Here is a 26,598-nt window from a genome sequence, read left to right on the forward strand (position 1 = left end):
TCTTGCACAGTGTCGTATTGACAGCGAGCAATTCAAGCTAAGTTTCCTTCTGTTGGACAGTTCAGCCACTGCCTCACAGTTGGCATTGAGCTCCTTAATTTATCCTGAAACCTGTGAATTTGATATTCTTTCATTATCCCGCTAACGAGGGCTACACTCCCGCACTGGAGGTATCTACTGAGAGTCTGCCCAGGGGACCCCGTTATAGTTCCTGCCCCCAGTGTGTTTGCCACATACCCCAAGAAACTGCCCTTCCTTTTACCGGAACCCTGTGCTTTTCTGAGGGATCTCGGATAATCATCATCCATCCATCAGACATTCAGAAGACCTGACTGTCACCTTGTCCCCGGAGGGTGGGCCTCGGAGGCTCTGGGTGAGGTCTCTGGGCAGCTGCATCTTGGTTGTGGTGCAGAACCAGCTGTAGCTCCCACTTGGCCTGGCCTCCCTGCTGGGTGGCAAGGCCGAGACAAGCCGCTGATGTCTCTCTCTCTTATTCTCTTGCAGGCGACGTTTCTTTACATATTACAAGTTAAATATCTGCTCAACCAGGTAATGACGACTGTCGTTTCTTCTTCAGGAGGCTCCTGGGAATTTGTGCGTCTCTGGGGTTGGGGATGATGAGGGAGGCCAGGGGGAGGAGGCCCACCTGCTGGGAGCCTCAGGAAGGCCTTTCCCACATTGTGTGCTCAGGACTTTGGTGTCGAGAGGTTTGTTAAGTGATATCAAGAAGAGGGCGCGTTATTTTTGGCTCCGGAAGATTCTTACCCAATTCCCACTTGTAAATATTGTCCTTGGCAGGGTGGGTGAAGAGCTGTGGTGTTCTTTGGCCCTGCCTTTTAGCTCAGCTCCCTGGAAGTGAGGGTACACGCCCGTCTGCTCCCACCGGGCCCCAGGGACTCCACCTCTGATCGGTTCTCTCAAACAGGCCCCCTTTCCCAGTGGGGACAGTAAAGCTCAGCTTGCAAGGACACCTAATGTCAGCCAGAGCTCTTCCGATGCATTAACCAAAGGCCGTGGGTGGCTGTGGATTTACGATGCAGTGTATGTGGGACCACGCCTGCCTTCCAGGTCAATCCTGGTGGGTGAGGGGCTCAGGCAGTGGATTGTGGCCACGTGGGCAGGTTTCCCAGGGAAGGAGGAGAGAGAAGAGAAAGAAGAGAGAAAGTTTTCCATGTTTCTACATTCTTAAAATTGAGAGATTACTCTACTAGTAGAACAAGAATATTTCGGATCTCTGTTAGTATTAGAATTACATATTTGAAATATCCACAGGATGGAGAGAAAATAACCAATATCTTGGAACACTGGGCTGTGCTCTTTCAGTATATAACTCCATTGAAAGCAGACTGGAAACCTTAGCTCCCAGCAGCGCCTTCTCCAATGGTCAGTCTCCCAGCAAAGGCAGAGGCCCCTAACTTCACGGTCCTCTCTCTAATACCCTGAGGCACAGGGAAAGAACTAGAAGCAGGAGCTGGAGGTGAGAGGGTCAGGGAGGTTTGTCCTGGGTGGAAGTTTCCGGAGGCAGAGGAAGGGAAGGGCCTTAGATGGAGCGGGCAGCAGGAGGTGACACGCAGGGTGCCTCTGGGACAGCCAGAGGTGGAGGTAGCCCGCCGTCTTGGTTTGCCAGAGCTGCTACGACAAACACGACACAGCGGGTCAGCTTACCCACAGGAAATTAGTGGCTCACGGTTTCGGAGGCTGGAAGGCTGGCTTCTCCCGGGGTTGGCTGGCCGGCTGGCCTTGTCTCTGCTCATCACGTGGCGATGTCCCCTCCTTTCTTTCTGGGTCCCCTCTGACTTCGGCTCCTCCCCATGACTTTGTCTGACTCAAGCTTCCGGTTTCTTTCTTTGTATAAAGCCTCGGTATTTTGGATTAAGACTCAACCTCACTCCTTGGGGTCCCACCTTAACTAAAGTGACATCCTCTATACACCCCATTTACCATGGGCTCCCAGCCACACGAATGTGGATGAAGCACATGTCGATGAGGGGATGTGTAATCCAATGTGGCCCACCCACCGAGCAGGGGTGGACACAGCGGATGATACAGTGGGACTGGTCAGCCCAGATGGGGCCTTGGTTTTTCTGCAGGGGATTTTAGTTTGTAGGGAACTAATTAATTGGCAGGAGAAGAGTGAGAGAGATGGATGCTGTCTGGACGGTAGCCAACGAAGGTCAATGATGAGGAGGGGGTAGCCTTGAGGGAGCAACAGGGGATGCAGAGGAATGAGGTCTGCCGAATCCAAATCCCAGCCGTTCATGGGGACACGGGGAGAGCAAGGGGCTGTACCTCAATCCAAAGTTTCCACCCAGGGGGCTGTTTTCGTTTGCTAAAGCTGACAAAATGCAATATGCCAGAAATGGGCTGGCTTTTACAATGGAGATTTACTAGCTTACAAGCTTGCAGTTCTGAGGCCGTGAACATGTCCCAGTCGAGGCATCAACAGGACGATGCCTTCCTGCCGGCGATCTGGGGCTCCTTCGGCATTGGCCTGGCACACGGCGGTGGCCGCCAGCCTCTCTCTTCTCTTCTTGGCTTTGTTGCTTCCAGCTTCTGGCTTCAGTGCCTTCCTCTCTGTTCTGTCTTCCTCAGCTTCCGTGGCTTTTCTCTCTCAGCTTCTTTGAATTTCTTCTCCTTTAAAGCACTCCAGTAAGAGGATTAAGACACACTTGGGGCAGCCTCAACTGAAGTAACCTAATCTAAAGGTCCCACCCACGACAGGTCCACACCCACGGGAACGGATTAGCTTTAAGAACATGATCTTTTCTGAGGTACTCACAGCTCCAAACTATGACGGGGCCCAGCCCTAGGAACACAGCTGAGCTGGAACCAGAGAGAAGGAGCTGGCTGCTGGGAGTGGCGTTAATCACCTTCGCAGTGTTGTGCTCCCATCACCACATCCATCACCAGCGTTCTCCCATCGCCCCAACAGAAACCTGCACCCACCACGCGTTCACCCCCCATTCCCCTCCCGTCCCTGGTAATTGGAAATCTACTTCCTGCCTTTATAAATTCTCATATTCTAGTTATTTCAGGTAAGAGAAATCACACAATCAGTAAGATCTTAACCTGTCTCCCTGCTTCCATCTTCCCCAAGTCGACCCAAACCCCACACTTCTTTTACCATCTCTCTGAAATGTTAAATCTGATCGCCTCGCTCCCTGATAAAAGTTCATGAGTCTCCAGGGGACCCACCAGGACCCTCGTCCTGGCCCACCCAGCCCGAGACCCCCAGAAATAAACCCGTGGTCCAGCAGTGTCGGGTTTATCAGCCCAGAGAACTATGGGGCGTCTCATCATACAGAGGAAAAAGACCAAGTACTGGGTTTTGCAGAAGCGTGGAGTTGGGGTGACCTTTATCGGGGCTGGGATTTGATTCGCCAAAAGCAAGCAGGACGCCGAGTCGAGTCTCGCCGTCAGGTCTGCGCCGTGAAGGGGACCCAGGAGCCTGTCTCCTCGGTGGAGGTGGACATGTCACATCCAGAACGAGAGGCTGCGTTTCTGCCTTAAAGGGACTTTTCATCCTGCAGCAGGAGTGGGATGGCTTTGCTCCTTACCAATAGAGTTTCAAATAGCAAAAAATTCCTGTAGCCCGTGGTTTCAGAGCGCAGAGCCCCTCCTGAGTAGGATGCAGTAGGACTTCAGCGAATGGGGTGTCGCGATGGGTGATGGCTGCAGCGTGACGTCGGGGGAAGGATACTTCCTGTTAGCTCTGCAGCTGCTTTAATTTGTGTCTGTGATTCCAGTCTGGTGAACGACAGGACGATTTTCACTCTTGGTTCTTAGCTTGAGGAACATGGCCTTTTCTGGGGTACACACAGCTTCACGGGACCGGTCACTGAGGGTGGGAAAGGGGTGGCTGTGAGGATGTGGCACCTCGGCGAGCCCTGGGGTGTGCTGCCCCCTGCCCGAGCGGCCGGCCGGAGCTGGGCACGCATCTGGCTGTCCCCAGACGGCTCCGTGAAGGCTGCACCGTGTCTCCTCCGTGTCTCCTTGTTGCAGGGCATTGTCCTGCCCCAGGTGGTCACCGGCGTCACCGCCAACCTGGTCAACGCCCTCGCCAACTATCTGTTTCTGCATCAGCTGGACCTTGGGGTGATGTGAGTCCATGCCATTCCTTTTTAAATTATTCATTTTTAATTAAAAAAAAAAGTGTTTTATTGTGGTCACGTATGTACAGCAGCACATTTCCCATTTTGACCACTTTGAAGTCTACGATTCGGTGGCTTCAATTGCACACATGACGTGCCATCGTCACTACCGATCCCTTTGGTGCAGGGAGAAGGGGCGACTGGCGGGTGGTGTCCAGGGGGCTCGTGTGGTTTGTACAGAGAGGGGACCCTGTGGCCGAAGTGTGGCCACACGTGGTGTCCTTCTCGGGCCACCCTGGGGAATTCTGTCAAGGGTGGAGTGGACGCTCCTTTGAGAGAAAACCACCTAGGGCCGCGAGCGCCAGCAGGGGTGGCTCAGCCGGGTGGGGTGGAGAAGACGGAGGGCGTCCCCGTCCCTCACTGTGACCCTTCCTCGCAGGGGGTCCGCGCTGGCAAACACGATTTCGCAGTTCGTCCTGGCTCTGCTCCTCTTCCTCTACATCCTGGGGAGAAAGTTGCACGAGGCCACCTGGGGAGGTACCGATAGCCTTTTCAGGAAGGGTTCTTCTGAAGGGTGGCTTTCACGTGTGTTTTTATTTTATTTTTTTCTAGAAAAAATGGTTTATTCTCACAAGTCCTTTTTGGAAGGAGTCCATTAAGTAAAACAGTGCAGCAAAAACGCCTGACAATTTTTATTCAGATTTTTTCACAATGGCATTAGTAGGAAGTGTTTTTTTAATTTCTATAGGTGCATGTTTTCAAAGAGCTGCCACTGCAGATGACGGTAACTCTTCGGTGTTTACTTTTATGTCCAAGTTTGTGATTTTTTCCACTGGCTGTGACGTGTTTCACTGTCTTTTCAGTCGTTTTTTAGTCCTTCGGTGTGGGCATCCAGCCACCGTAGGATAGGAAGAGACCCCACCTTCCTCCTCTTCCAAAAATCCTGTAGTCATACTAACGTATAGTTTTAAAAGTCAACATTAAGAAAAGTTTTATTTATTAACATGTAATTGCATTTTGGGGGATTTTGAAAAAAATTTTTTACTGCAGTCATATACGTATAACATAAAAGTTTTACCTTTTTTCAAATTATAATAATTAGAGCAGTTATACAATTATAGAAAAATCATGTGGAAAGAAGAGTTCCCATGTCCCTCTCCCCACCGTTTCCCTATTATTAACTTGGTGCAGTAGTGAGGTGCCTTTGTTACAGCTGAATGAAACAACATTATTATAATTATTTTATTAACCATACTCCATAAGTTTACATTAGGGGTCACTCTTTGTGTTGTACAGTCCTGTGGGTCTTTATTTAAAAAGTTTTTATTGCAGTAACATATATGCAACCTACATTTCCCGTTGTACCTACTTTTGAGAGGACAATTCGTTGCCGTTAATTGCATTCTTGGTTGTGCCTCCCTCACCGCCACCTGCTCCCAGAACCTTTCCGCCTCTCCACACCGAACCAGAGGCGGCCTCTGGGCTTCCACTGGCCCGGCCGGAGGCCCGGCTGGACCCGCACGGGGCGTGTGTCTGTCCTCTGTCCCCAGGCTGGTCCCTGGAGTGCCTGCAGGACTGGGGCGCCTTCTTCTCCCTCGCCGTCCCCAGCATGCTGATGCTGTGCATAGAGTGGTGGGCCTACGAGATCGGGAGCTTCCTGAGCGGTCAGTGGGAGGGTGGACGCCGAGGGCTGGGCGCGGGTCCCGCCTGGACACGGGGACCCAGCCGTGTCTCTCCACCAGGTCTCCTCGGCACGGTGGAGCTGGGCGCCCAGTCTGTGGTCTACGAACTGGCCGTCATCGTGTACATGGTGAGTGTCCCGGGGCCGGTCCTGGCGGAATGTTCCGGAAGAGTCCTGGGGACGAGCAGAGGTGTCCGTAGCCTTAAGTAATGTATATATTTTTAAGTTTTTATTGGGTTTATATATATATAATAAATTAAAATATTAAAATATAAATTTAAATATATAATTATAAAATATAATTATAAAATCATAAAATTTGCCTTTCTAACAATTTTTAATAGACTTCATTTTAGAGCAGTTGTAGGTTTTCAGAAAAATTCCACAGAAAATATGAGTTCCTGTTTTACGCCCCCCTCCCTCCCCACAGTTCTCCATCTCCTAACGCAGTTCAAATGAACATTTTTCATTAGTGCCATACCTTTATTACAGTTGATGAACATTATTATTAGAACTAGAATACATACAGCATACATTTACTATTGTCTTTAAGAATCATTCTGGTGAGGACCTATGTTTTTTGTTTTGTTTTTTTTCCAATCCTTGGCAGAATTTTTAAACCTTTATTTTTCACAGACACTTTGTATATTTTATATTCATTTTATATTTAGTTAATTCAGCAACTGCCTCTAAATCAAAATGTGTAGTGATGCAGTGCATCGTATTCCATGGTATACAGTATACTTTTTAAACCCGCCCCCCACCGTTGAATATTTAGTTCATTTCCAGTGTTTCAATATTACTCACAAGGCCTCCAGCAACATCCTAGGACAAATGGACAAATATCTTTGTATAAATCTTTGATTTTTCCTTTAAGATAAATTCCTAAAAGTGAAACTTATTGACAATATGAAGTCTTTTGCATATATTGCCAAATGCTTTCCAACAGGCTTTTAAGTATTTGCATTTGTGTGTCTCCCAAACCAAAAGAGTCTAGTGTTCTTTTGGCTTCAAACTGGGGGACAGAGACCCTGGAACATACACAATCCCTCTGCATTACTATTATACTTAATTATTTAAATTTAAGTTGTTAACTTGATGCTTTTTTATTTTTGTTTTCAAGTTTTCATTTTGTTATGATTTCAAATTTACGGAAAAGTTGCAATTATAATACAAGGAGCTCCTTTAGACCTTTTCCTCAGATTTGCCAATTGTTTACTCATTTTGTCCCATTTGCTCTCTCATTGTATCTGTCTGTCCATCCACCCATCCACCCACCATCCATCCATCAATTCAAATACCACCATTCTGGTAATGTCCTTTATAACTATTTTTCCTGGGGTTAAATTGTCACATCTCTTTCGTATCTTTTGACCTGGGACAAATCTTCAATCTTTGTTGACATCAGTGTTTTTGAGAAACCTAGGCCCCTTACTCTGTAGAAGCCCCTTGATTTTTGTTTTCCCTCATGAACCGATTCAGACTATCTGTGTTGGCAGGAACACGACAGCCGTGATGCTGTGTCCTCAGGACGTCCCCTCGGGAGGCTCAGCAGGCTGTTGATGACATTAACTCTATAGCCTGCAAGTCTCTCCATTGCAGAGTTACCCTCTGTGCCTTTGTAACTAATAAATACGTTGTTGGACTGTGTATATGGTTTTTTCCTACTATACAGGAGTGTGTAGGCAGGGATCGAATCTTAACTTTCCTCTAAAACCTCAATCTGGGGGTCAGATTTTCTTTATATCTGTCCTTAATTATCCTTCCTATAAGGCAAAATTCATATGTACATGAGTGATGAATCTTTTCTCTGTGTGTTTTTAATATTTAATTATCCAAGGATCTATGTATAGATGACAGTAATGGCTGGCCTTCTTGGAGCAGTCACTGTGTGTAAGGCACTATTCCAAGCAGTTAGCAGGTATTGACTCATCAAATCCCCACTATAGTCCTCTAGGGTAGGATCCATTACTATCTCCCTTTACAGATAGAAAAACCGAGGGGCAGAGAGGTTAAGGAACTTGCTCAGTGTCCCACAGCAGATAAGTGGCTGAGCCAGGATTTGCACCCAGACCTTCTGGCTTCAGCATCCCCATTCCTAACCACAGCTTCTCCAGGTGTTTTTAAAACCATTCCTAATCCCATCCTTCTCCCCATCCCTCCCTTTCACAAAAAGGGTAACCCTGTTATCAATTAAGTATGAATCTTTCTGTTTTCTTACAATCTTCTTATCCAACAATTGAAAAATAAAACTGTTCACTGTTTGAGGGTTCTGTCTGTCTGCTCAGCGGGTCCCCTTGATGGTCTTCCAGAACAGAAACCAGCTCCTCCCGTGACAGTCCACCCCTCCACCCGAGAGGAGGGCCGTGATGGTGTAGCATCTTCCTACACGATCCCATGCAGAAGTTGGAGGCTCTGCAGAAAAGCCCAGGCTGTAGCGAGTATCCTAGCCTGGGGTTCCAGGTTGTGCATGAGCCAAGGAGATGCTGCAAACTGGCCTTTTTAGAACTTCCAGGGATAAAGCTTTATCGTGGGGCGTGAAGTGTGACTTACCAGATCCCTCTTCTCTGGGGAGAACTTGCGTTAGGCTCAGAACTGACAGCAGAGGGCAGGGCAGCCTATCTCCCACACCGCCTCCCCTTTGCAGTGTCTTCCTTGTAGGTTTTCTTTCCATTTTAGATACCTACAGGCTTCAGTGTGGCGGCCAGTGTCCGCGTTGGAAATGCACTGGGGGCTGGAAACATCGAGCAAGCAAAGAAATCTTCCACTGTTGCCTTGGTGATCACAGGTGGATATTATGCTCATTTCCTCAGCAATTTGCAATGCAGTTTCTGCACGGGAAAACCCAGGTTCCCTGGTTTCCAGAAGATCTCCTTTTTCACCTTGTGCTTTCTCCCACCCTTTTACCTCCAGAACTCTTTGCTGTAACCTTTTGCATCCTGCTGTCAAGCTGTAAGGATCTGGTGGGCTACATTTTTACTACTGACAGGTGAGTACTCAGCTCTCCAAAAACAAATTACAATTGAAATTTTCTTGAAATGTGAAATCTGTGATAAAGAAACAGCCAAGATGCATTCACATGGGGCTTCCTAGGGTTGCTGCATTTTAGACAGCGTTTTGAGTTATTTGCAAGATCAGAAACTCCACAGATACTATCAGGGAAGAACTGATTAGATATTACCCAGTAGGAACTGATTAATTGTCTAGAGTGACAATTTAATAGGAATTGATGGTGGTGCATCCTTCCAGCCATCGGAATACTCATGTCTATTATAGGAAGGAATTCCTTTTGGGTACCATTGATTACATTTTCTGTTAATGATTTGCTTCCTGAAGAGAAAATCACCTTGTATGTCAGAATCTGCAAAAATGCCTGGTTTGCTGTAATTGCATAATATATTTGTCACTGAATCAAAGTTAAAAATCTCACTAATGAACTTTTCAAAAAATCACATTATTAGATGGATTACTGAAGAAGTTTTGAACATAATGAACCTCTTCTGTGCCCTGTAGAATTTTTTTTTTTCTTCATCAATGAGACAGGCTGGTACATTCTGACCACGTGGAGATGTTGTGGGAGAACCTCTGAATTGGGATGCCTTAGCCATTTATCGACAATTACAAGGTGCAAATTGGAATTTTCCTTCATGGATTCAAAAAGCAGGTGAAGCGGACAGAACTAAGTTTTGCAGTTCATTTTTCAGATATTTTGCCTTTTGGTTTCTCGGGGTTGGTTGTCATTTTTCAGCCTCAGCCATTTTGCTTTGAGGAAATGAGATATTGAAATATCTCTCACTTCAGGATGAGCACAGAAAAAAGGAAAACGTCCACATTCTGTTTATGAAGCAAATGTAACCTTGGTACCAAAACATGACACAGTTTGCATATTAAAAAAAAACCCACAGGACAATCTCACTTATTAATATCGATTTAAGAATCCAAAATCAAATATCACTAGACAGAATACAGCAGCATGTTAAAAATAATGTATTTGGACTAAGTGGGTTATTCCAGGAACGCCATGAATGGATGTGACGTCTTTGAAGATGTGATTAGTTAGGATGAGGTCAAACTGGCTTAGGGTGAGCCCTGACCCAGTGTGACTGGTGTCTTAAAAGAAAAGGGAAATTTGGACGCCGGGACACACAGAGCAGAGAGAAGAAGGCTGTACGAAGACAGCAGCAGAGAGTGGAGTGATGTGACAACAAACCAGGGCACGTCAAGGAAGCTGGTAACTGCAGAAGCTAGAAGAGGCTGGGAAGGAGCGGGTTTCAGAGGGAACACGGCCCGGCCGACGCCTCGATTTCAGACTCCTCATCTCCAGAACTGCGGGACAGTAAACTTCTGTTGTTTTAAGCCACATGGTTTGTGGTATTTGTTATAGCACCATAGGAAACAAAGACATAATTCAAGACAATTAATCAAGAGAAAGAAAATAGAGTTTAAGAACTGGAAAAAAAAATGGAAAAAACCCAACTGGAAACTCCAAAAGAACTGACTAAAAACTACTACAAAAAAATATTCTTCAGTGAGTTGGCAGAATATATGTATCATGTATTCCCATAGAGAAACCAGCAGCCTTCCTAAACCACCAGTTAAAAGACACAGTGGCGGAGTAAGATGCTTCCGGGTTCTGTCCCCTGCAGAAGCTTTGAACAACCAGCAAGAACTGGCAGAAGCATCTTCTCAGAGCTCCAGAAAACAGTTAAAGGATGAGGGCCGAGTCAAGAAAAAGGCTACTTAAAAGCAGTAGGAGCTGCCCTGGCCGGCCCCTCCGTCACCCCTCACTGGCTCAGCACAGTGTGGATCCCTGGTCCTGGTTCCACGGGGAGCAGAGTAACCCTCGTGCGCGCACTGGGAGCGTGGATGTCTGGCCCAATCTGTCTGGTGGTGGGACTCGCTGTCCCAGAACTTACCGTGTGTGCAGAAGGCAGCTCGCCGAGCTCCCCTGGAGAAACACACTGTGGGCGAGCAGTCAGGGTGTGCTGCCTGGGGTGGGGCATTGCTGGCTGGGGGACGTGCCATGCAGTGCCGGGACCGTGAGAAAATTTTATTTCCTAGGGAAGAGGGGACATTTGGAACTGCATAAAGGATCAGGACGGCCCCTAAGCTTTGGGTAGGCCCTGAGGGGAAGCTCCCACAGGCCAATCTGCAAACACTGGGAAAGGGACTTTATTTTTTTTCCTTCTTTTTTTTAATGTTAGCTCGTGGCATTCAAGGGAAGCTCTGTCATAACAGAGCTAGATACAAGCTTAAGGAGAAGATGCCTCAGAGTCTAAATTCCAGCGATAACACACTAAAATATCAAAATGTCCAGGTTTCAACAGAGGGTTATAAAACATACAAAGAAGCAGAACGGGGAGCGATGGTCTAGGCAGAGGAGAAGATGAAAGCGTCAGGAGCCGTCAGTGAGGAGGAGCAGACTGGGACACACCAGAGAAAGGCTTAAAAAAATGGTCTTAAATGTGCTCAAAGAGGTAAAGGAACGCACGGACAAAGAACTAAAGGAAATCGGAAAATGATAGGCGAACACAAAGCGACTATCAGTACAGAGGTGGAAATTCTGGAAAAGAAGAGCTGAAGACATCAGTAACAACAATTGAAAACTCCCTGGAGGAGTTCAGCAGCAGATTGGAGCTGGCAGAAGAAAGAATCGGTGAACCTGAAGATAAGACCACTGGAATTCAGTCTGAGGAAGAGAAAGAAAAAAAGAAAAGTGACCAGAACCTGAGGCACCTGTGGGACACCATCAAGCTCACTAATACACACACTGGGGGAGTCCCAGAAGGAGGAGAAAGAGAGAAAAGGGCAGAGAGAATATTAAAGAAATAATGGCTGAAAACTGCAGATTTAGCAAAAGATATGAATATACACCTCCAAGATGCTCAACAAACTCCAAACAGGATAAACCGAAATAGACCGATACTGTGGCAAGTTATAACCAAACTGTCAAATCCCAGAGGTAAAGGGAGAATCTGAAAGGTGCAAGAGAGAATCAATGCGTCACGTGCAAGGAGCCTCCATAAGATTAGGTGCCAATATCTCATCAGAAACCACGGAGGCAAGAAGGCAGTGGAGGACATGTTTGAAGTGCCGAAAGCAAAAATTGGTCAACCAAGAATTCTATATTGAGCAAAACTGTCTTTCAGAAATGAGGGAGAGATGAAGGCATCATAAATAAAAGCTGAAGGAGTTCATCACCACTAGACCTGCCCTACAAGAGATGCTAAAGAGAATTCTGCAGGCTGAAAGGAAAGGACAATAGACAAGAGATTGAAGCCACGTAAAGAAAGATCTCTGGTGAGGATAACGACATGGGTAAATATAAATGCTGGTACTGTTGTATTTCTGGTTTGTAACTCCACTCATTACTTCCTACCAGATCTAAAAGGCAAATGCATAAAATGTAACAAGAAACCAGTGGTTCAGGACTCTAATGTATAAACATATAATTTGTGACAAGAACTACATAAAAGAGTAGGAACTGAGTTTGTATATTATTGAAGTTAGTTTAGTATCAAAGCAAATGAGATTGTTGTATATTCAGGATGTCAAATTTAAGCCTCATGGTAACCACAAAGAAAATACTGGAAAATACACAAACTCATAGAGATAGAAATTAGAGTACAAGTTGCCAGAGACAGGGGACAGGGGCAATGGGAAGTTAGTGCATAATGGTTTAGAGTTTTTTTTGGGGGGGAAATGGGAAAGTTTTAGTAACGGAAGATGGTGAGGGTACTACAATACTGTGAATAAGATTAATCGCACTGAATGATTTACTTGGGAGTGGTTGAGATGGGACAGCTTATGTTGTATTTATGTTTTCACAATTTATAAAAAAAAAAAAACAACAACAAAGAGCAACTTAAGAAAGGGCTCAAAGGAACATTTGAAAAAATTGGAATGTTGCCTGAAAGTTTTATTGTATCAATGTTAAATTTCTTGAACTTGATAACTGCACTTAAGGTGGTTTCATTTCTCCTCGTTCTTAAGAAATGTACGTGGCAGTATTAAGAGTTCAAGGAGCATGATGGATACAACCTACACTCAAATGTTCAGAAAATGGATTCATAAATAGACAGATGGATGGACAGGTAGAATTATATGGCAAAAGTGGCAAAATGTTAAAATGGGTGGATCTGCTTATCTGGGAGTGGGGGGAAGGGTGTATTGGAGCTCTCTGAATGGGGTTTGTAATATTTTTGTAACTGTCCTATATGTTTGAAAATATTTCAAAATAAAGAGTTGAAAAAAGATACAATGGAAAGTGTAATGTAAATGTAAAAATCCTTTTACAATACTGATGAAAAAGATAACAAACTGGGAAAAATATTTGCAACTTGCATTGCAAACAAATAGTTAATCTCCGTAGTATATCAAATACTTGGACAAATCAAGAAGAAAAAGATCCATGACCCAAAGAAAAATGGTCAAAGGATATGAACTAGCAATCCATGGGGAAATAAATACAACATGAAATAAACATGAAAAAATGCTCAATCTCACCCGTAATGTGAGAATACAAGTTAAAAACTCATGGGTGGAAAACCATTTGTCACGTCTCAGATTGGAAAAAAAAAATCCAAAATTATACCTGTGGGTAAAGCTTGAGGGAAATAAGCATCTTTATATGTTGCCACTGGAGGGCAAAGCACAATTTCACAATATCTATTAAAATTACAAAGAAATTTATCCTTCGATCCTACTTCAAGGAATTTATTCTATTGTTAAACCCGCACATAGAAGAAATGATGTTTATACAGGGTAATTCACTGCAGCATTATCCATAATCGCTAAAGATTGGAAGCCCCCCAAGTGTGCATCTACATTGGAGGTGGGTTAATGTGTGGTGTGCACACACATACACAAATTACACAAATGCACACACGCACAATGAAATATCAGTCAGCTTTAGAAAGGAATGGAGAAACTCTCTATAAAGAAAGATCTCCAGAGTGTATTGTTTGGTGGAAAAAGCAAGGTGCAGAACTTCACATAGAGAATGCTATAAAATGAAATATTAGAGTATGGAGGGGGGAATAAAAATATATATATTTGCTTAATTTTTCCTAAACACTTGACAAATAGAGAAAATACTAAGAATTGTTACCTGGCGGGGATAAGGGTGGTAACGGGGTAGACTGGAAAGGGTGGAAGTCAGAATTTTCTTGATATGCTTTTTCATACTGTTTCGATTTCTTTTAACAGTTTGCATCTTTACTATTCAAAAAGTAAAGTAAAATTTGAATAAAATAAATGTATTTCTGTTCTGTTTTGTTTTGTCTTGATGGGCGGGATTTGATCGTCTTGTTCAGTGCAGGATTTCTTATTTGTTCATAACAAATACTTATTGCCAGGCAATATTCTAGGTTTAATTGCAACTAAACTCACTTGGGGACTTGATGAATTTCCGGCCTCCCCAGGTGAGTGGGCAGCATTTTTCTAGTCTCCCTTTAACTAGGCCATAAAATCCAAGTCTCCAGCTTTAGGGGCTAGAATCCATTTCCTAGATGCAAAGATAGTTTTGCAGAGTGGATCCATGGCCTTCAGAGCTTGCCAACCTTGGTTCCGTAGAGAGAACATCCTCTTCTGTTGTGCCTCATTCAGACACGTGGAGATATGTTCACACTGGGCTGTGGAGTCAGGTTAAAAGGATGGCAGTAGAATCCAAAATTTATTTTGGTAGGGGCGGGTGGAGGGAGATACGTCATCTAATTGTCTGCATTGACCAAATGGCTGTATATTTCTTACAAAAGTGGTGAGATCCAATGCACAGTTGGCTTCATCTGTAGCCAGGAAAAAGCAGAATTGTCTTCACGTAGGATGTTGGCCGGAAGGAGGGATGCAGGTGGCTTAAATACAAAAGGCTGAGCCTTGCTGAGCTGTGGCACAAGCTGGGTCTTCCCCCTGGCGACTGTGCATTTCTCCTCTCACGTCTGCCTCCTACTAATTACCGTGTGCTTTCTCTTCTTGACAGAGAAATCATTGCTCTGGTGGCTCAAGTGGTTCCAATTTATGCTGTTTCCCACCTCTTTGAAGGTCTTGCTGTAAGTGTTGTGTGCTGTGCCCTTAAGCTCTTTCATGATCTGTGTACTTCTGATGATGGCAAATTTAAATTGAGAACAGGGTCTAGGTAAGTAGGTTGGTAAGTAATCCTGAGTATTTTTCTTATACGCAAATGACAAGAATACTGGCATATGATCATGGGATTTTGAGCCCGAATCACCATTCCATGGGGAGACAGGGTCTCTGAGAAGCACTGCGGGTGGCAGAGGACTGGCCAGGTGTCAGCAGCGTTGCCACTGACCGACTGCTGTCTGCCTTACAGTGTACGTGTGGTGGGATTCTGCGGGGCACTGGAAACCAGAAGTTCGGAGCTATTGTTAATGCTGTTGGGTATTATGCTATTGGCCTCCCTGTTGGGATTTCCCTGATGTTTGCAGCTCAACTTGGAGTGATGGGTAAGCTCAACCTGGAGTGATGGGTAAACTTAACTTGGAGTGATGGACAAGCTCAACTTGGAGTGATGGGTAAACTCACCTGGAGTGATAAGTAAACTCAATTTGGAGTGATGGGCAAGCTCAACTTGGAGTGATGGGCAAGCTTTAACCATTGGCAGTCAGAGCTTAGTTATTCATGGGTCCAGTAGACTTTCTTTGAGCTTCGGAGCTTTCTCATATTCGTGCCATGCCTCGTCAGCAGAGATGGCAGGGAGGGGGCAGGAGGTGGCCTCTGGCTCCGGCCAGCAGCCCAAGGCCATGTGTCCATACCCTTCTTGCCCATGTGGGCGATCTTCTACCCTGACATACTTGAACAGAATAAGATGCCCTTCCTGCTTATCTCCCTGTCCTGGCTCAAGTTCTCACTTCAAGAGGTGACAGTTTGACAGGTCCTCAGAAAGCTAAGTATAGAATCACTACATGACCTGGCAATCCCACTTCTAGGTATATCCCCAAAAGAATTGAAAGCAGGGACTCAAACAGATATTTGCACATCAGTGTTCATAGCAGCATTATTCACAGTAGCCTAAAGGTGGAAGCAACCCAAGGATCCATTAGTGGATGAATGGATAAGCCAAATGTGGTCTATCCATACAGTGGAATATTATGTAATCTTAAAAAGGAATGAAGTCCTGATACATGCTACAACATGGATGAACCCTGAAGACATTTTACCGGGAGAGAGAAGCCAGACGCAAAAGGACAAATATTGGATGATCCCACTTACATGGAATAAGTAGAATATGCAGACTCTTAGAGACATAAAGTAGATTTCAGGTTACCTGAGGGCAGGCTTGGGGTATAGAATGGGGAGTTAATCCTAAATTGGTAGAGAGCTTCTCTTGGAGGTGATGGAGAAAAGTTATGGTAATGGATGGTGGTGATGGGAGCACAACTTCGTGAATATAATCAACACCACTGAATTGTACACTTGAAAGTGGTCGAAATGGGAAACTATGTTGCATAGATGTTAGCCACAATAAAATTTAAAGAATAATGACAAAAATAAACTATAGCCCATCGGGTGATGGGTATGGGGGGACAGAAAGAGGAAACGACAGCGGGGGCCACTGAAGAAGTCTTCGGGGACCCCATTCTGCTCTCTGAGCGACGCCCCTTGTGTGGTGAGTCTAGAGTATGTCTGCTGGCCGAGGGCCATGATAAGCTGGCTCCACTGGAGCGTGTGGGGTGAGGGAGGGACGGTCAGCTTAGATGATTTTTATACCCTTCTGGAAGCACGCAGGATGGCTGTGGACATCCCAGAGCAGTGTCCCGTTGTGTCCAGCAAGACAGGGTCACCCAGGTGCTCTCGGTGTCACCCTCATCTCCACCCACAGCCTCCACCTCCCACTGTCTTTGCAGCGTGATCCGTGGGTCTGTCCACAAGGGGCGTGGATGTCATGCATATAACCAGCATGGAAGGTGGGCAGGGCGGTGCCCCTTTATCATCTTACTAGATCCAGAGGAAAGAACTTGGTTCTCAGGATTCAGCTAACGTTTTACAAAGGTTGGAAATAAACGACTGCCCAGCTATGATTGCTAAAATAACAATTTGGAAAATACTGGCGGATAATAAGTGATTATATTAAAACTTGAACCCATTATTTTGGGGGCGAACCTGAGCAGGGTTCATTTTCTTTCCATCGGTACTTGGCGGGCTCTGAGGTAGTGAGAAGTCATCTGATACCACAAGTGAACTTTCAGTCCAGTATGTTCCATGATGTTGCACATTCTTCTCAAGTTCAATAATATTTTAGTGAAAAATATGGGAGATGTTCAAATATTGGCGTGACCAATGCAAAGTTCATTGGCCTTGCACCCTGGTGTAGAATATTATTTAGCTGAGTTTCTGGCATTGTTCCTGTTTTGGATTCACTGATGGTCTTGCTGATGGAGGTGTTAGATGAGTTAACTCAAAACTGTAGGTCTAATTATGTCCCAACTGCTGTACAAACCAGGCCCACTCATTCATTTAACAGTGGCGTGCCTACCATGTGCAAAGTGGAGGGATTTAAGAGTCACTTAAAACAAATGATGGGGACGCTGAACGTTCTGCTAAGGCTGCCACCCCCATCTTAGAGTACCGTCACCTCTGGTGGGTTTATGCAGTACACCTACACCGAGTGTCCGGAGCAAAAAGCAAATCTTAGCCTTCGTAATTCTTCCCTGGGAGGCTTTTCAAATACACAAATGTCAAGGCCCACCATCTTGCCTCCTGGCCAACGGACATGGCTGAGGGGATTCTGATGATCATCCTAATCGTCCTGCTTTGGGGTTCCTAGCTTGAGTCAAAGAGAAATCTTTTAAATGGCGTACAGTGGAATTACTAGGAAGCTAATCCATACCTTTCAGTTCACAGCTGGAGAGAGCTGTGTACTGTTGGTGTTTAAGATGGTTAGGGGAGACTTAGGGTTCCTGTGTACTGGGGACACTGGGTTTGAAAGAAGCAGCCAGCGGCTTGCTTTTCCTCGTCCATTATAGGAGCTGCAGATGCCCATCAACGTTGCTGTTCTAAAAACCAGGCGAACCCCTGGAAAATGTGGTGTGAGGGTGATTTAACCCAAGAGCAGAGCTGTTAACCCTTGCATGGAATCCAGCTACCTTAACCCTTCCCAGACCTGGATGCTTATCATCAGACTTTTGGATTCTCCCATGAGTCCCCTCATCGTCTGAGGTCTCCTTCTGTGCCCCGTGCAGGTTTACTGAGCAGAGTCTGCGTGCCTTTCCGCATCGTCCATTTCCACCCAGCCTCTCTTGGGTTCTCTAGTCGTCTCCAGGTGGATAAGTCTCTCCTGGGAACTTCCCAGCAAAGTCTGTGCCCAAAGCAAGTAAAGTTCTGCAGGAAGCTTTGAGTGGAGGAGTGTTATGACTTTATATGGCTGGAAATTTCTGCATTAAAAAGAAAAAAAAAAGTCAGTCCCTTTTTTTTAAAATGGAAATACGGCAGAAGTAGTTTGTTCTGGAAAATTTATGACCACAAAGGCCAAAAGAAGCCTCTGAACATTTGTTCCGATATCCAGAACCCCAGGAGGTGGCCTCGGGGAGCTCTGGGCCTCCCACAATCTTCTGGAAGCCGCTGAGAGCAGGGTTTGCTCTCTGGCTCCCAGGCCCCACTCAGCCGTGCAGGCAGATGCACAGCTAGGCCGTCGCAGGTGAGCTGTGTCCGCCGGTCTCCCACCGAGTTAACCTGTGTTCATTTTCACATCTAGGTCTGTGGTCGGGAATGATCATCTGTACGGTCTCCCAAGCTGTGTGTTTTCTTGGCTTTATTGCTCAGCTAAATTGGAAAAAAGCCTGCCAACAGGTAACTCTGCTCATTACTGTTCGCGAAAAGCTCCTCTCCTAGAAAACAAGCAGGATCAGAGCTTTCCCTTTGGAAGGTTCTTCTCTCTTTTGTCATGAATGCTTTTTTTTTTTTTCTTCTGTTTTAGTTGGATTTAGTTTGGATATAAAGGGCCAAATGGCCCTGAATTGATCCTTTCCCCTTTATTCATTGAATAGAAAAATATGAGATTCCTTTTATCTCCCCCTTGCATTGCATGCTTGGCTAAATCCTTGGGCCAGAAAAGCCAATTTCAGGGTGAGAGTTGGAATCAGAGAGAAAGGTGAGATGTCATCAAATTCATCCTAATATTGTTTTTTATGATCCCAAAATATTTTGTTAAGATACTGGTGTGTATCCTTCCCTTCAACTTGCTGGGGTCAGTGTGGGGTATGAAAATAGATGGTAGATAGAGGATATGGAGTAAAAAGAAGGGAGAACTCAAAATGATCTTGTTCCCTATCTTTTATCTTATACTTTTCCTAACTAGTACTCCTTCCACCCTCTGCCCCCTTTCCAACCTTTAGGAAGGATGATTCATTCAGACCTGTGAACTAGAGAAGCTTTAACTTTGGCCATTAGTTAGGAAAAGAGCTTGCCTTTTCCTAAACCGGGAGGTCAAATCAAGGAAGATGTTTTATTAATCCTGTCATAAAGCCTTATGGACTCACTTTGAGTTTCATTTTCTAGGCTCGAGTACATGCCAACTTGAAACTAAATATGGCGCAGGCGGGGAATTCTGCTGTCTCTTGGGATCCGCTTTACCCAGGTGGGATATGAATGCTTCAGCTCTTTGAACAGACCCTGTCTAGGTGGTACTGGAAGTGCCATTTGTGGGGCACAGCCGGATTTGCTGCTGGGAGCCCCCATTTAAATAGGGCAGTCGTGTTTGAGAAACGATTGATGACTTGTGCATGAAGCCAAGTGACACCCGATTGGAGGCAAATTGGCTTTAAGTGTCTTTGCTTGAATTCCACATGTTAACATATGGCTACAGGTGATTGACGATTGCACAGATATCCAGTTCCTTGGCTGGTTTGTGGTACCCGAGCATCCTATGGACGTTTCTGATGGCTTGGTGGTCCTGTGCTTTGACCGTATCTTGGAAACTGACACTTAAGCGTTTGTTTTAATGGAACTCCTGCTGTTCATCGGGAAAATACGCATGGGCTTTAAACATGCTATCCTTTTAACTACTGCTTCCAGTATCGTCACACTATCTTGACTGATTTTTTTTTATCATATCTCTGGTCTAGGTCCCTTAGCCACACAGTCACACTAATCCCTTGCTCTTTCACGATTTAAACCCTTTTGATTTGACAGAGCAGCAAAATCAGAGCCAGGGCCCAGTTCTGTGGTCCCACCGTTTCTTATTCTTATGGGCTCGTCTGTTGGGTGCCTGGCTGTCTTTCATTGTATTCCGGACTTTATATTTGAAAAATCATTTGTTGAAGTAATTTGAGGACTCGAACGATGTAACCTGTCTTCAGAGAGGGTTTCCTCTTGTGTCTCTCACTATCTAGGGCAATTTCAGAAATTGGGGTTTCTCTACCACCCATGGACTCACAGGCGGCTGCAGTCAGGGGAGGGCGGGATTCATCCTTAATTCTTGGGTGCAGCCCTTTGGGGTTCCAACCCAGACTACAGAGGGGTTGACCAGGGCCCCACCCGCAGTAGTTACTTATAGGTTCTGTCAAATAGAAACACACCTGCCCTTGGTAAGGAGAGGCTTTATTCGAAAGGGTTATTGCAAGTGGGGGAAAGGGGCTATCCAATAGGGGGGAGGGGATATTGCAATGGGGAGAAGGCTCTGCCCATAAGACCTGCAGATTCCTCAAGGGTTAGGCAAAAAAGACAAAAAGAGGTTGTTTTTACAGAGAGAGGGGAGTAAATGAGGTTAGAAAGAACTGAGTGTGGGGAAGTGGGATGAAAGGGTGTCGTAATCAGAGGTAGATCAAAGTGTCTTTCCCTGAAGCCAGACTATTTTTGTGTGGGTGTGGGTGTGTGTGGCAGGAATGGGGTGGGGTGCCTGCTGGCTCAGGCCGAGCGTTGATCATAATTTAGGGACCTGGGGAAAGGAGAGGAGCTTCACTAGAGTTTGGTTAACAAGTGCTGGGCTCTGATTGATCTGTGGGGACAACTGGTTCAGCTAAGCATTTATGAGGGGTCCCGGACCTGGCTTGGGTCCACAAGGTTGGGGGGGGACCTGGGGAACAGGGGTTCCTTGCAAACAGCTTACTCAGAACACAGAGCTTGGGGAATTTCTTAACCGTCACTGCTGTCCAGGATCATGGGGCCCCGGGGAAGTTGAGGATTGCCCGTCCTGGACCCCAAAAGCACTGCTTGGCCCCTCAGCCACGTGTTCTGGATGGAGATCTCTCAGGACAGAGGCAGCCCAGCCTCTTCCTCTGGATTTCCAGCTCCCCCTAGGTCTTACCCCGGTGATCTTCTATCGTGCTCTTAGCTCTCTGAAATGCCTCCAAGTAGATAGTTGCAGTTTGTTTTATCTGGCTTTTATAATTATTTCAGAGATAGGGTTGCTCCATGTTTTCTATCATTTGTAAAATAGGGATAATGTTTTTGTTTGCCAGGCTGCCATCACAAATACCACAACCTGGTTTGGGCTGAAACAACAGGGATTTATTGGCTTGCAGCTTTGAGGCTAGAAGGGGTCCAACATCGGGGAGGGCAATGCTTTCTCCCCAAAGTCTGTGGCGTCCGGGTGCTGGCTGTCGGAGACCCTGGGGTCCTTTGGCTTACCTGTCCCTCCCCTCATGTGGTGATGTCTTCTCCCTTCTCGGCATCCAGATCACAACCCACCCTTGTTACAGCCCATGGATTGAGCCACTCAACTTCCAAAAATAATGTCTCCAAAAGGTCTCATTTACAACGGGTTTGCACCCATGGGGACGTGGATTAAGAGGAAGAACGTGTTTGCTGGGGCACATGATTCAATCCACCACAGATAATCAGGGTCTCGATCTCTTACTTTTGTCGTGAGGGTGCGTCGGCTAACGTTCGGAAGTCTCGAGAAAAGCATCTGGCCCGGAGAAGGCACTTGTCCATGTGAGCTGGTGTGATCAGGCTCAAAATTATTTTCCCTCCCAACTCTGCAGGTCTAGTAACATCGTTTCCTCACATCCGCTGGGATTTAAGCAGTCTGATGTCCATCTTATTCTTGCTCCTTTAGGCATCTGCCCTTGTTTTCCCCTTGGGAAGCTTTTGGGATGTTTTCCTTTTTCTGACTATTCGGGAATGTCACCAGACCAAGTCTGAGTTATTTTCTTGCTTGTACTTGACAGTAGCTCCTTTCGAGGCAAAGATTTACATCTTTCTTCACTTCTGTAAATGGCCTTAAATTATTTCCTGCTTTGTTCTCTTTCTGAAATGTGTATGAGATGGGTTTGGCCCCTTGAAAATTTCCCCCCAAAACAAGGGTTAACTTTGTTAACTGGGAACTCACAAATGAAGCTGCCAAGCAACGACGGCATTTATTTGGGGTCTTAGAAATGCACTTCGGGGAGCAGAGTCAGGGAGCAATGCAAAGCGGGTCCCGCGGTGGCAATTCCAGGCAAGGGGTTTTAAAGGAAAAGATTAGACATGGTGGTGGTGGCTGGTGGCTATTTGGGGTCCCCCGATCACCCTGCAGGTTACGGAGCTTGCTGAGTTCTCTCTCCTGGAGTTTGTCTTCTGGTGTCCGGGTGTCCTTGGGGTTTCGAGGTGCACTGCTGCTTGAGGCCCTGCGTGCGCTGGCACTGTGTCATCTCGAGCTGAGATCTGCCAAGAGTCATCTCCAGAATGACCTCCTGACTCCATTTGAAATCTCTCACCTCTGGGGACTCGATTTTGTTTTATTTCTTTTTACAACTCGGAGATGGGCCTATTTCCCTAGTTCTCAGGGGGGAAGCTTTCTGGGGCTGACAGAGCAGGGATCGGTCAGAGAAGGTGATTTCTGGTATTTATTCACTGTGGCAACTGCTTCCCGAATGAACTTTCTCTCAGCCATGAGCACACGCACACATCCACGCATCACCTTTTATACAGATGAAAAGAAAATCCCCATAAAGCTGCTAACTGAGCTCCTTTCCCGCTCTCCGCAGTGAGCCTGGAAAACAACGGAGGAATTTTAATGAGAGATGTAGGAAAAAAGGATGAGGGTCAGGAGCCCCCTCTGGAGACGCGGACGGACCCAGAAGAGCCCCTGCGGGCGCCCCGGGAGGGCAGGACGGCGCTGACCGCCCGGCAGCTGGTCCTTCGGCGGGGGCTGCTGCTCCTGGCTGTCCTCCTGGTCCTGCTGGCGGGGATGTTCGTGAGACTGCACGTGCCGATTCAGTGACGGGGCAGCAGAGAGCGAGACCTGGGCCAAGTGGTTCTTTTGGGCTTACAAATAGAATTCATAGGCACCACCGCGGCCATTCCTTCTCAGTTAACATAATTCGCTGCAACCCTGAATTTCACAAATTGGGAATTCAAAGATATATTTTCCTCATGAAGAAAAGGAGTGAGGAGGAGGTGTAAAAACTATTTTACAGTCTGAGTTAATGCCAATAATTCATCCACGAGGACTTCAACCAAGGCCTGCCGTGTGCTGGCTGCATTTATCTGTAGCTTTGACATATCTTCTGCTTACTGTTGTTTTTTTCCTTCCTTTTTTAAAAAATTGAAGTGAAATTCATAATACATAAAATTATCTCCTTTTAATGCTTACTGTTTTTTTTTTGTGTGTGTAGATACTGCAAGTTACCTCAATAACTTCTACCATGAACTACACTACAATTCAATTTTTGAGCTACCTGCCGTCAGGTCAGACTGCACCGGTTAAGGGCAGTTTCCCCAAAGGATTGTCCTCGCTCAGCCACCAGCTGCAAATTAGGGGATCCCCTGGGACCCCTCACTTCTGACCAACAGGCTACAAACTCTGAGAATCCCACCACCCTCTTAGGTTCGATAATTTGCCAGAACAACTTAGAGAGCTCAGGAAAGTGCAAGACTCCTGATGACCGTTTTATTTATAGCAAAAAGGGCCACAAATCAGGAGGAGCCAAAAGACGAGACGCCCAGGATGAGAGGTCTGGGAGGGGCCCGCGCAGAGCTCCCGTGTCCTCTTCTGTGGAGTCAGAACCTGTCACCTTCCTGGTACATGGGTCAGTAGTGTCAACCCTGGAAGCTCTCTGGAGCTCCCTGGGGCGTCAGTGCCCCAGAGTTTTACTGGGGTTTCATTAGGAGGCACGGTCCACGGAATCGATTCCAGCCAGCCCCCCACCCCCACCCACCCAGGACCACCTGAGTCATGAATAACAACAAATCGTCATGCAAAATCCCAAAGATTTAGAGGCTATGCCCCAACCCCAACCCTGGGAGTCAGGACCAAGGCCAGACCTCTTTTTGGAGGCCAAACGCATTACTGTACAGACACCAACCCGTGTACTGAGTGCGTGCGGAGTTCTAAAGCCTGAATTATTTAAAGTTCATTTTACAATATGCCTGTCCTTGTGCCTTAGGTTATTGATTGATGGGTAAATGGCATTTATCAATATTTGTTTGGGGGACACTGGAAATGCTTCAGAAACTAAAAGGGGAAAAGACAGATTCTTGAGAATAGTCCGACGGCGCGGACAAGCCTGCTTTCTGCTAGCAAGGAGGGATGGAGCCACAGGCTAAGGGCCCACGGGGACAGCACTTCGTTTCCCCAGAGCGGACGGCAATCCGCGGAGAGGTAAGGGGTCTGCAGAACTCACCCAGCCGGACAGGGGGAAGAAGCCAGACCCTTTCTTGACTTGGAGGGAAGGGGTTAGGAAGTTGGAAGGCAGCAGAAAGTTGCAGAGGACGCCAGGGGAGGAGAAAAAGAGAGGCTGGGGTCCTGCTTTCCTTCTCTTTGGTTCTGTCCTTGTCTTAAAAAAAAAAAAAAGGCACAAGCTTCCAGTGACGGACACGACACATCCAGAAGGCTCCACCCGGGCTCGGAAAGCTGAGGATTTACTTAGCGAACGTTCCCCCTTCTCCTCAGCCTTGGAAGATTGTTGTGAAGCCTTGGGAGCGGTGAAAATCCAAACGGCCATTTATAAGGCCACTGGGGACCATCAGGGACTCTTTAAGGGGTGGAGAGGGTGGCAGAGGGTGACAAGGTTTGAATAATGGTTTTAAATAGTAACTGCAGCTCAGTTCAACCTGCCTGTAGGAGTGCTAAAGCCTAAGTACACATTCAGTACACACCTGCAGGTCGGATGCAAAAACCTAAGCAAGCCCAGAAATAAAGGGGGGGCAGGAGGCATCCGTCCCCCACAACCTGTACCAACAAGTCTTGAACCACATGAAAACCGCGGCCAACAACCACACATGTGTAATTTCCATGGTCTGTGCATGTGTGCAGTGCCTACTAACTGTACATCAAGGAGAAACTTTCTGGCTTTCAGAGTAGCTTAGCCAGCAGTGGGGAAAAAACAAAACAACAAAGCAGCTGCGGACTTGGACCAGGGCTCATGGTGAGGCGGCTGCACCCGCACAGCTTTCTTCTTCCTGGCTGGACAAGTCCAGGCACCAGGGACAGAGAGAAAGGCCTGCCCTGAATGCAGCCCCCGGGGCCACAACCCTTTCTTTACCCCCCCATTTCCCTCCCCAGCAGACACCCTCTTCCCCACTAGGGGTTCCTCCCACTACCTGCCCCATCAGGTGGGGGCCCTGGGGGCCGGGCACAGCCTCCAGCCGCAGCTGGGGGGGTCCGAGGGGTCCCACTGCGGGGGGGGGGGCAGAGCCGGGGAGGGGAGCCCCCGGGAGGGGGGTGGATGTGCTCACAGGCACGCGGGGAAACCGAGGCCAGGCAGGAAGCGGACCCCGCCCCCCAAACCTGGGCCCAGCCGGAAACTCTTTAGCAAAACCGGTGTCAGACGGAGCCCTGCCCCGGGGCCGCGGGCCTGGCCCCCACCCCCTCCCAGGGACCCCCACCCTCCCCCCACCCCCTCCCAGGAAACCCCACCCTTCCCCCACCCCCTCCCAGGAACCCCCACCCCCACCCCGGGGCCGCGGGCCTGGCCCCCACGCCGCCCTCCCAGGGACCCCCACCCCCTCCCCCACCCCCCGGAACCCCCACCCTCCCCTCACCCCCTCCCAGGAACCCCCACCCCCACCCCGGGGCCGCGGGCCTGGCCCCGACGCCGCCCTCCCAGGAACCCCCACCCCCCACCCCCTCCCTGGAAACCTCACCCCTCCCCCACCCTCCCCCAACCCCTCCCAGAAACCCCCACCCCCTCACCCCTCCCAGGAAACCTCACCCCTCCCCCACCCTCCCCCAACCCCTCCCAAGAACCCCCACCCCGGGGCCGCGGGCGGCGACCATTGACGCGGCGCGGGGCCCTCCAGGGCGACCCTGGGTCCGAGGCCGCCCCCCGCCCCGCCGCCGCCGCCGCCCCCGGCCGCGCGCATGGAGCCCCCCGCCGCTCCGGAGCCCCCCGCGGCCGCGCCCCGCCGGCGCCCCCCCCTGCGGAGGCTGCCCCCCGACGTGCGGCGGGAGGGCGCGGCGCTGGCGGCGCTCGCGGGCCCGGTGGTGAGTGCCCGGGCGCGGGGGGCGCGTGGAGGCGGGGAGGCGCCGGGGGAGGCGGGGGGGCGGGGAGGGCGCGGGGGGGGCGCGGGGAGGCGGGGGAGGCGGGAGGCGCGGGGAGGCGGGAGGCCGCTGGGGGGCGGGGAGGCGCGTGGGGCGGGGAGGGCGGGGGGCGGGGAGAGGCGTGGGGGCGGGGAGGCGCGGGGGGGGCGGGTGGGCGGGGGAGGCGGCGGGGGGGGCGCGGGAGGCGGGGAGGCGGGGAGGCGCGGGGAGGCGGGAGGCCCGGGGGGCGGGGAGGGCGCGGGGGGGCGGGAGAGGCGGGGGGGGCGGGGAGGACGAGGGGGGAGCGGGGGGGCGGGGAGGCGAGGGGGGGCGGGGAGAGGACGGGGAGGCGCGGGGGGGCGAGCGGGGGGCGGGGAGGCAGGGGGGGCGCGGGGAGGCGGGGGGGGGGGAGGCGCGGGGGGGGCGCG

The 26,598-nt window shown here is 48.3% G+C and overlaps 2 protein-coding genes and 1 long non-coding RNA gene across 4 annotated transcripts in view; 2 read left to right on the forward strand and 1 right to left on the reverse strand.

Moving 5' to 3' along the window:
- The window catches only part of SLC47A1 (solute carrier family 47 member 1), a 34,908-nt gene extending 11,613 nt beyond the window's left edge, over positions 1-23,295 (forward strand). Inside the window, exons 6-17 of one of the 2 annotated variants that reach the window (XM_037809028.1) lie at positions 505-549; positions 4,003-4,100; positions 4,531-4,628; positions 5,642-5,755; positions 5,834-5,901; positions 8,452-8,560; positions 8,686-8,761; positions 14,750-14,819; positions 15,101-15,233; positions 18,482-18,576; positions 19,285-19,363; positions 22,695-23,295. In XM_037809028.1, the coding sequence (XP_037664956.1) occupies positions 505-549; positions 4,003-4,100; positions 4,531-4,628; positions 5,642-5,755; positions 5,834-5,901; positions 8,452-8,560; positions 8,686-8,761; positions 14,750-14,819; positions 15,101-15,233; positions 18,482-18,576; positions 19,285-19,363; positions 22,695-22,930 (1,221 nt within the window). In that variant the 3' untranslated portion in view covers positions 22,931-23,295. Of the gene's footprint in view, positions 1-504; positions 550-4,002; positions 4,101-4,530; positions 4,629-5,641; positions 5,756-5,833; positions 5,902-8,451; positions 8,561-8,685; positions 8,762-14,749; positions 14,906-15,100; positions 15,234-18,481; positions 18,577-19,284; positions 19,364-22,694 lie in introns of those variants that run through there. The other variant, XR_005212678.1, reaches the window with a different exon arrangement.
- A 221-nt stretch (positions 23,296-23,516) lies between these two features.
- On the reverse strand, positions 23,517-25,158 carry LOC119514294. The gene is made up of 3 exons (XR_005212780.1): positions 24,575-25,158; positions 24,333-24,485; positions 23,517-23,727 (listed from the first exon to the last, which is right to left on the reverse strand). It is a non-coding gene; the product is annotated as an uncharacterized LOC119514294 (long non-coding RNA).
- Positions 25,159-25,910: 752 nt separating this feature from the next.
- LOC119513884 (multidrug and toxin extrusion protein 2-like) overlaps positions 25,911-26,598 on the forward strand; it is a 68,062-nt gene continuing 67,374 nt past the window's right edge. Inside the window, 1 exon segment of the mRNA XM_037809331.1 lies at positions 25,911-26,134. Within this exon segment, the coding sequence (XP_037665259.1) occupies positions 26,012-26,134 (123 nt within the window). The 5' untranslated portion in view covers positions 25,911-26,011.

Source organism: Choloepus didactylus, chromosome 18 (assembly GCF_015220235.1).
Source record: "Choloepus didactylus isolate mChoDid1 chromosome 18, mChoDid1.pri, whole genome shotgun sequence".
Lineage (NCBI taxonomy): Eukaryota > Metazoa > Chordata > Mammalia > Pilosa > Megalonychidae > Choloepus > Choloepus didactylus.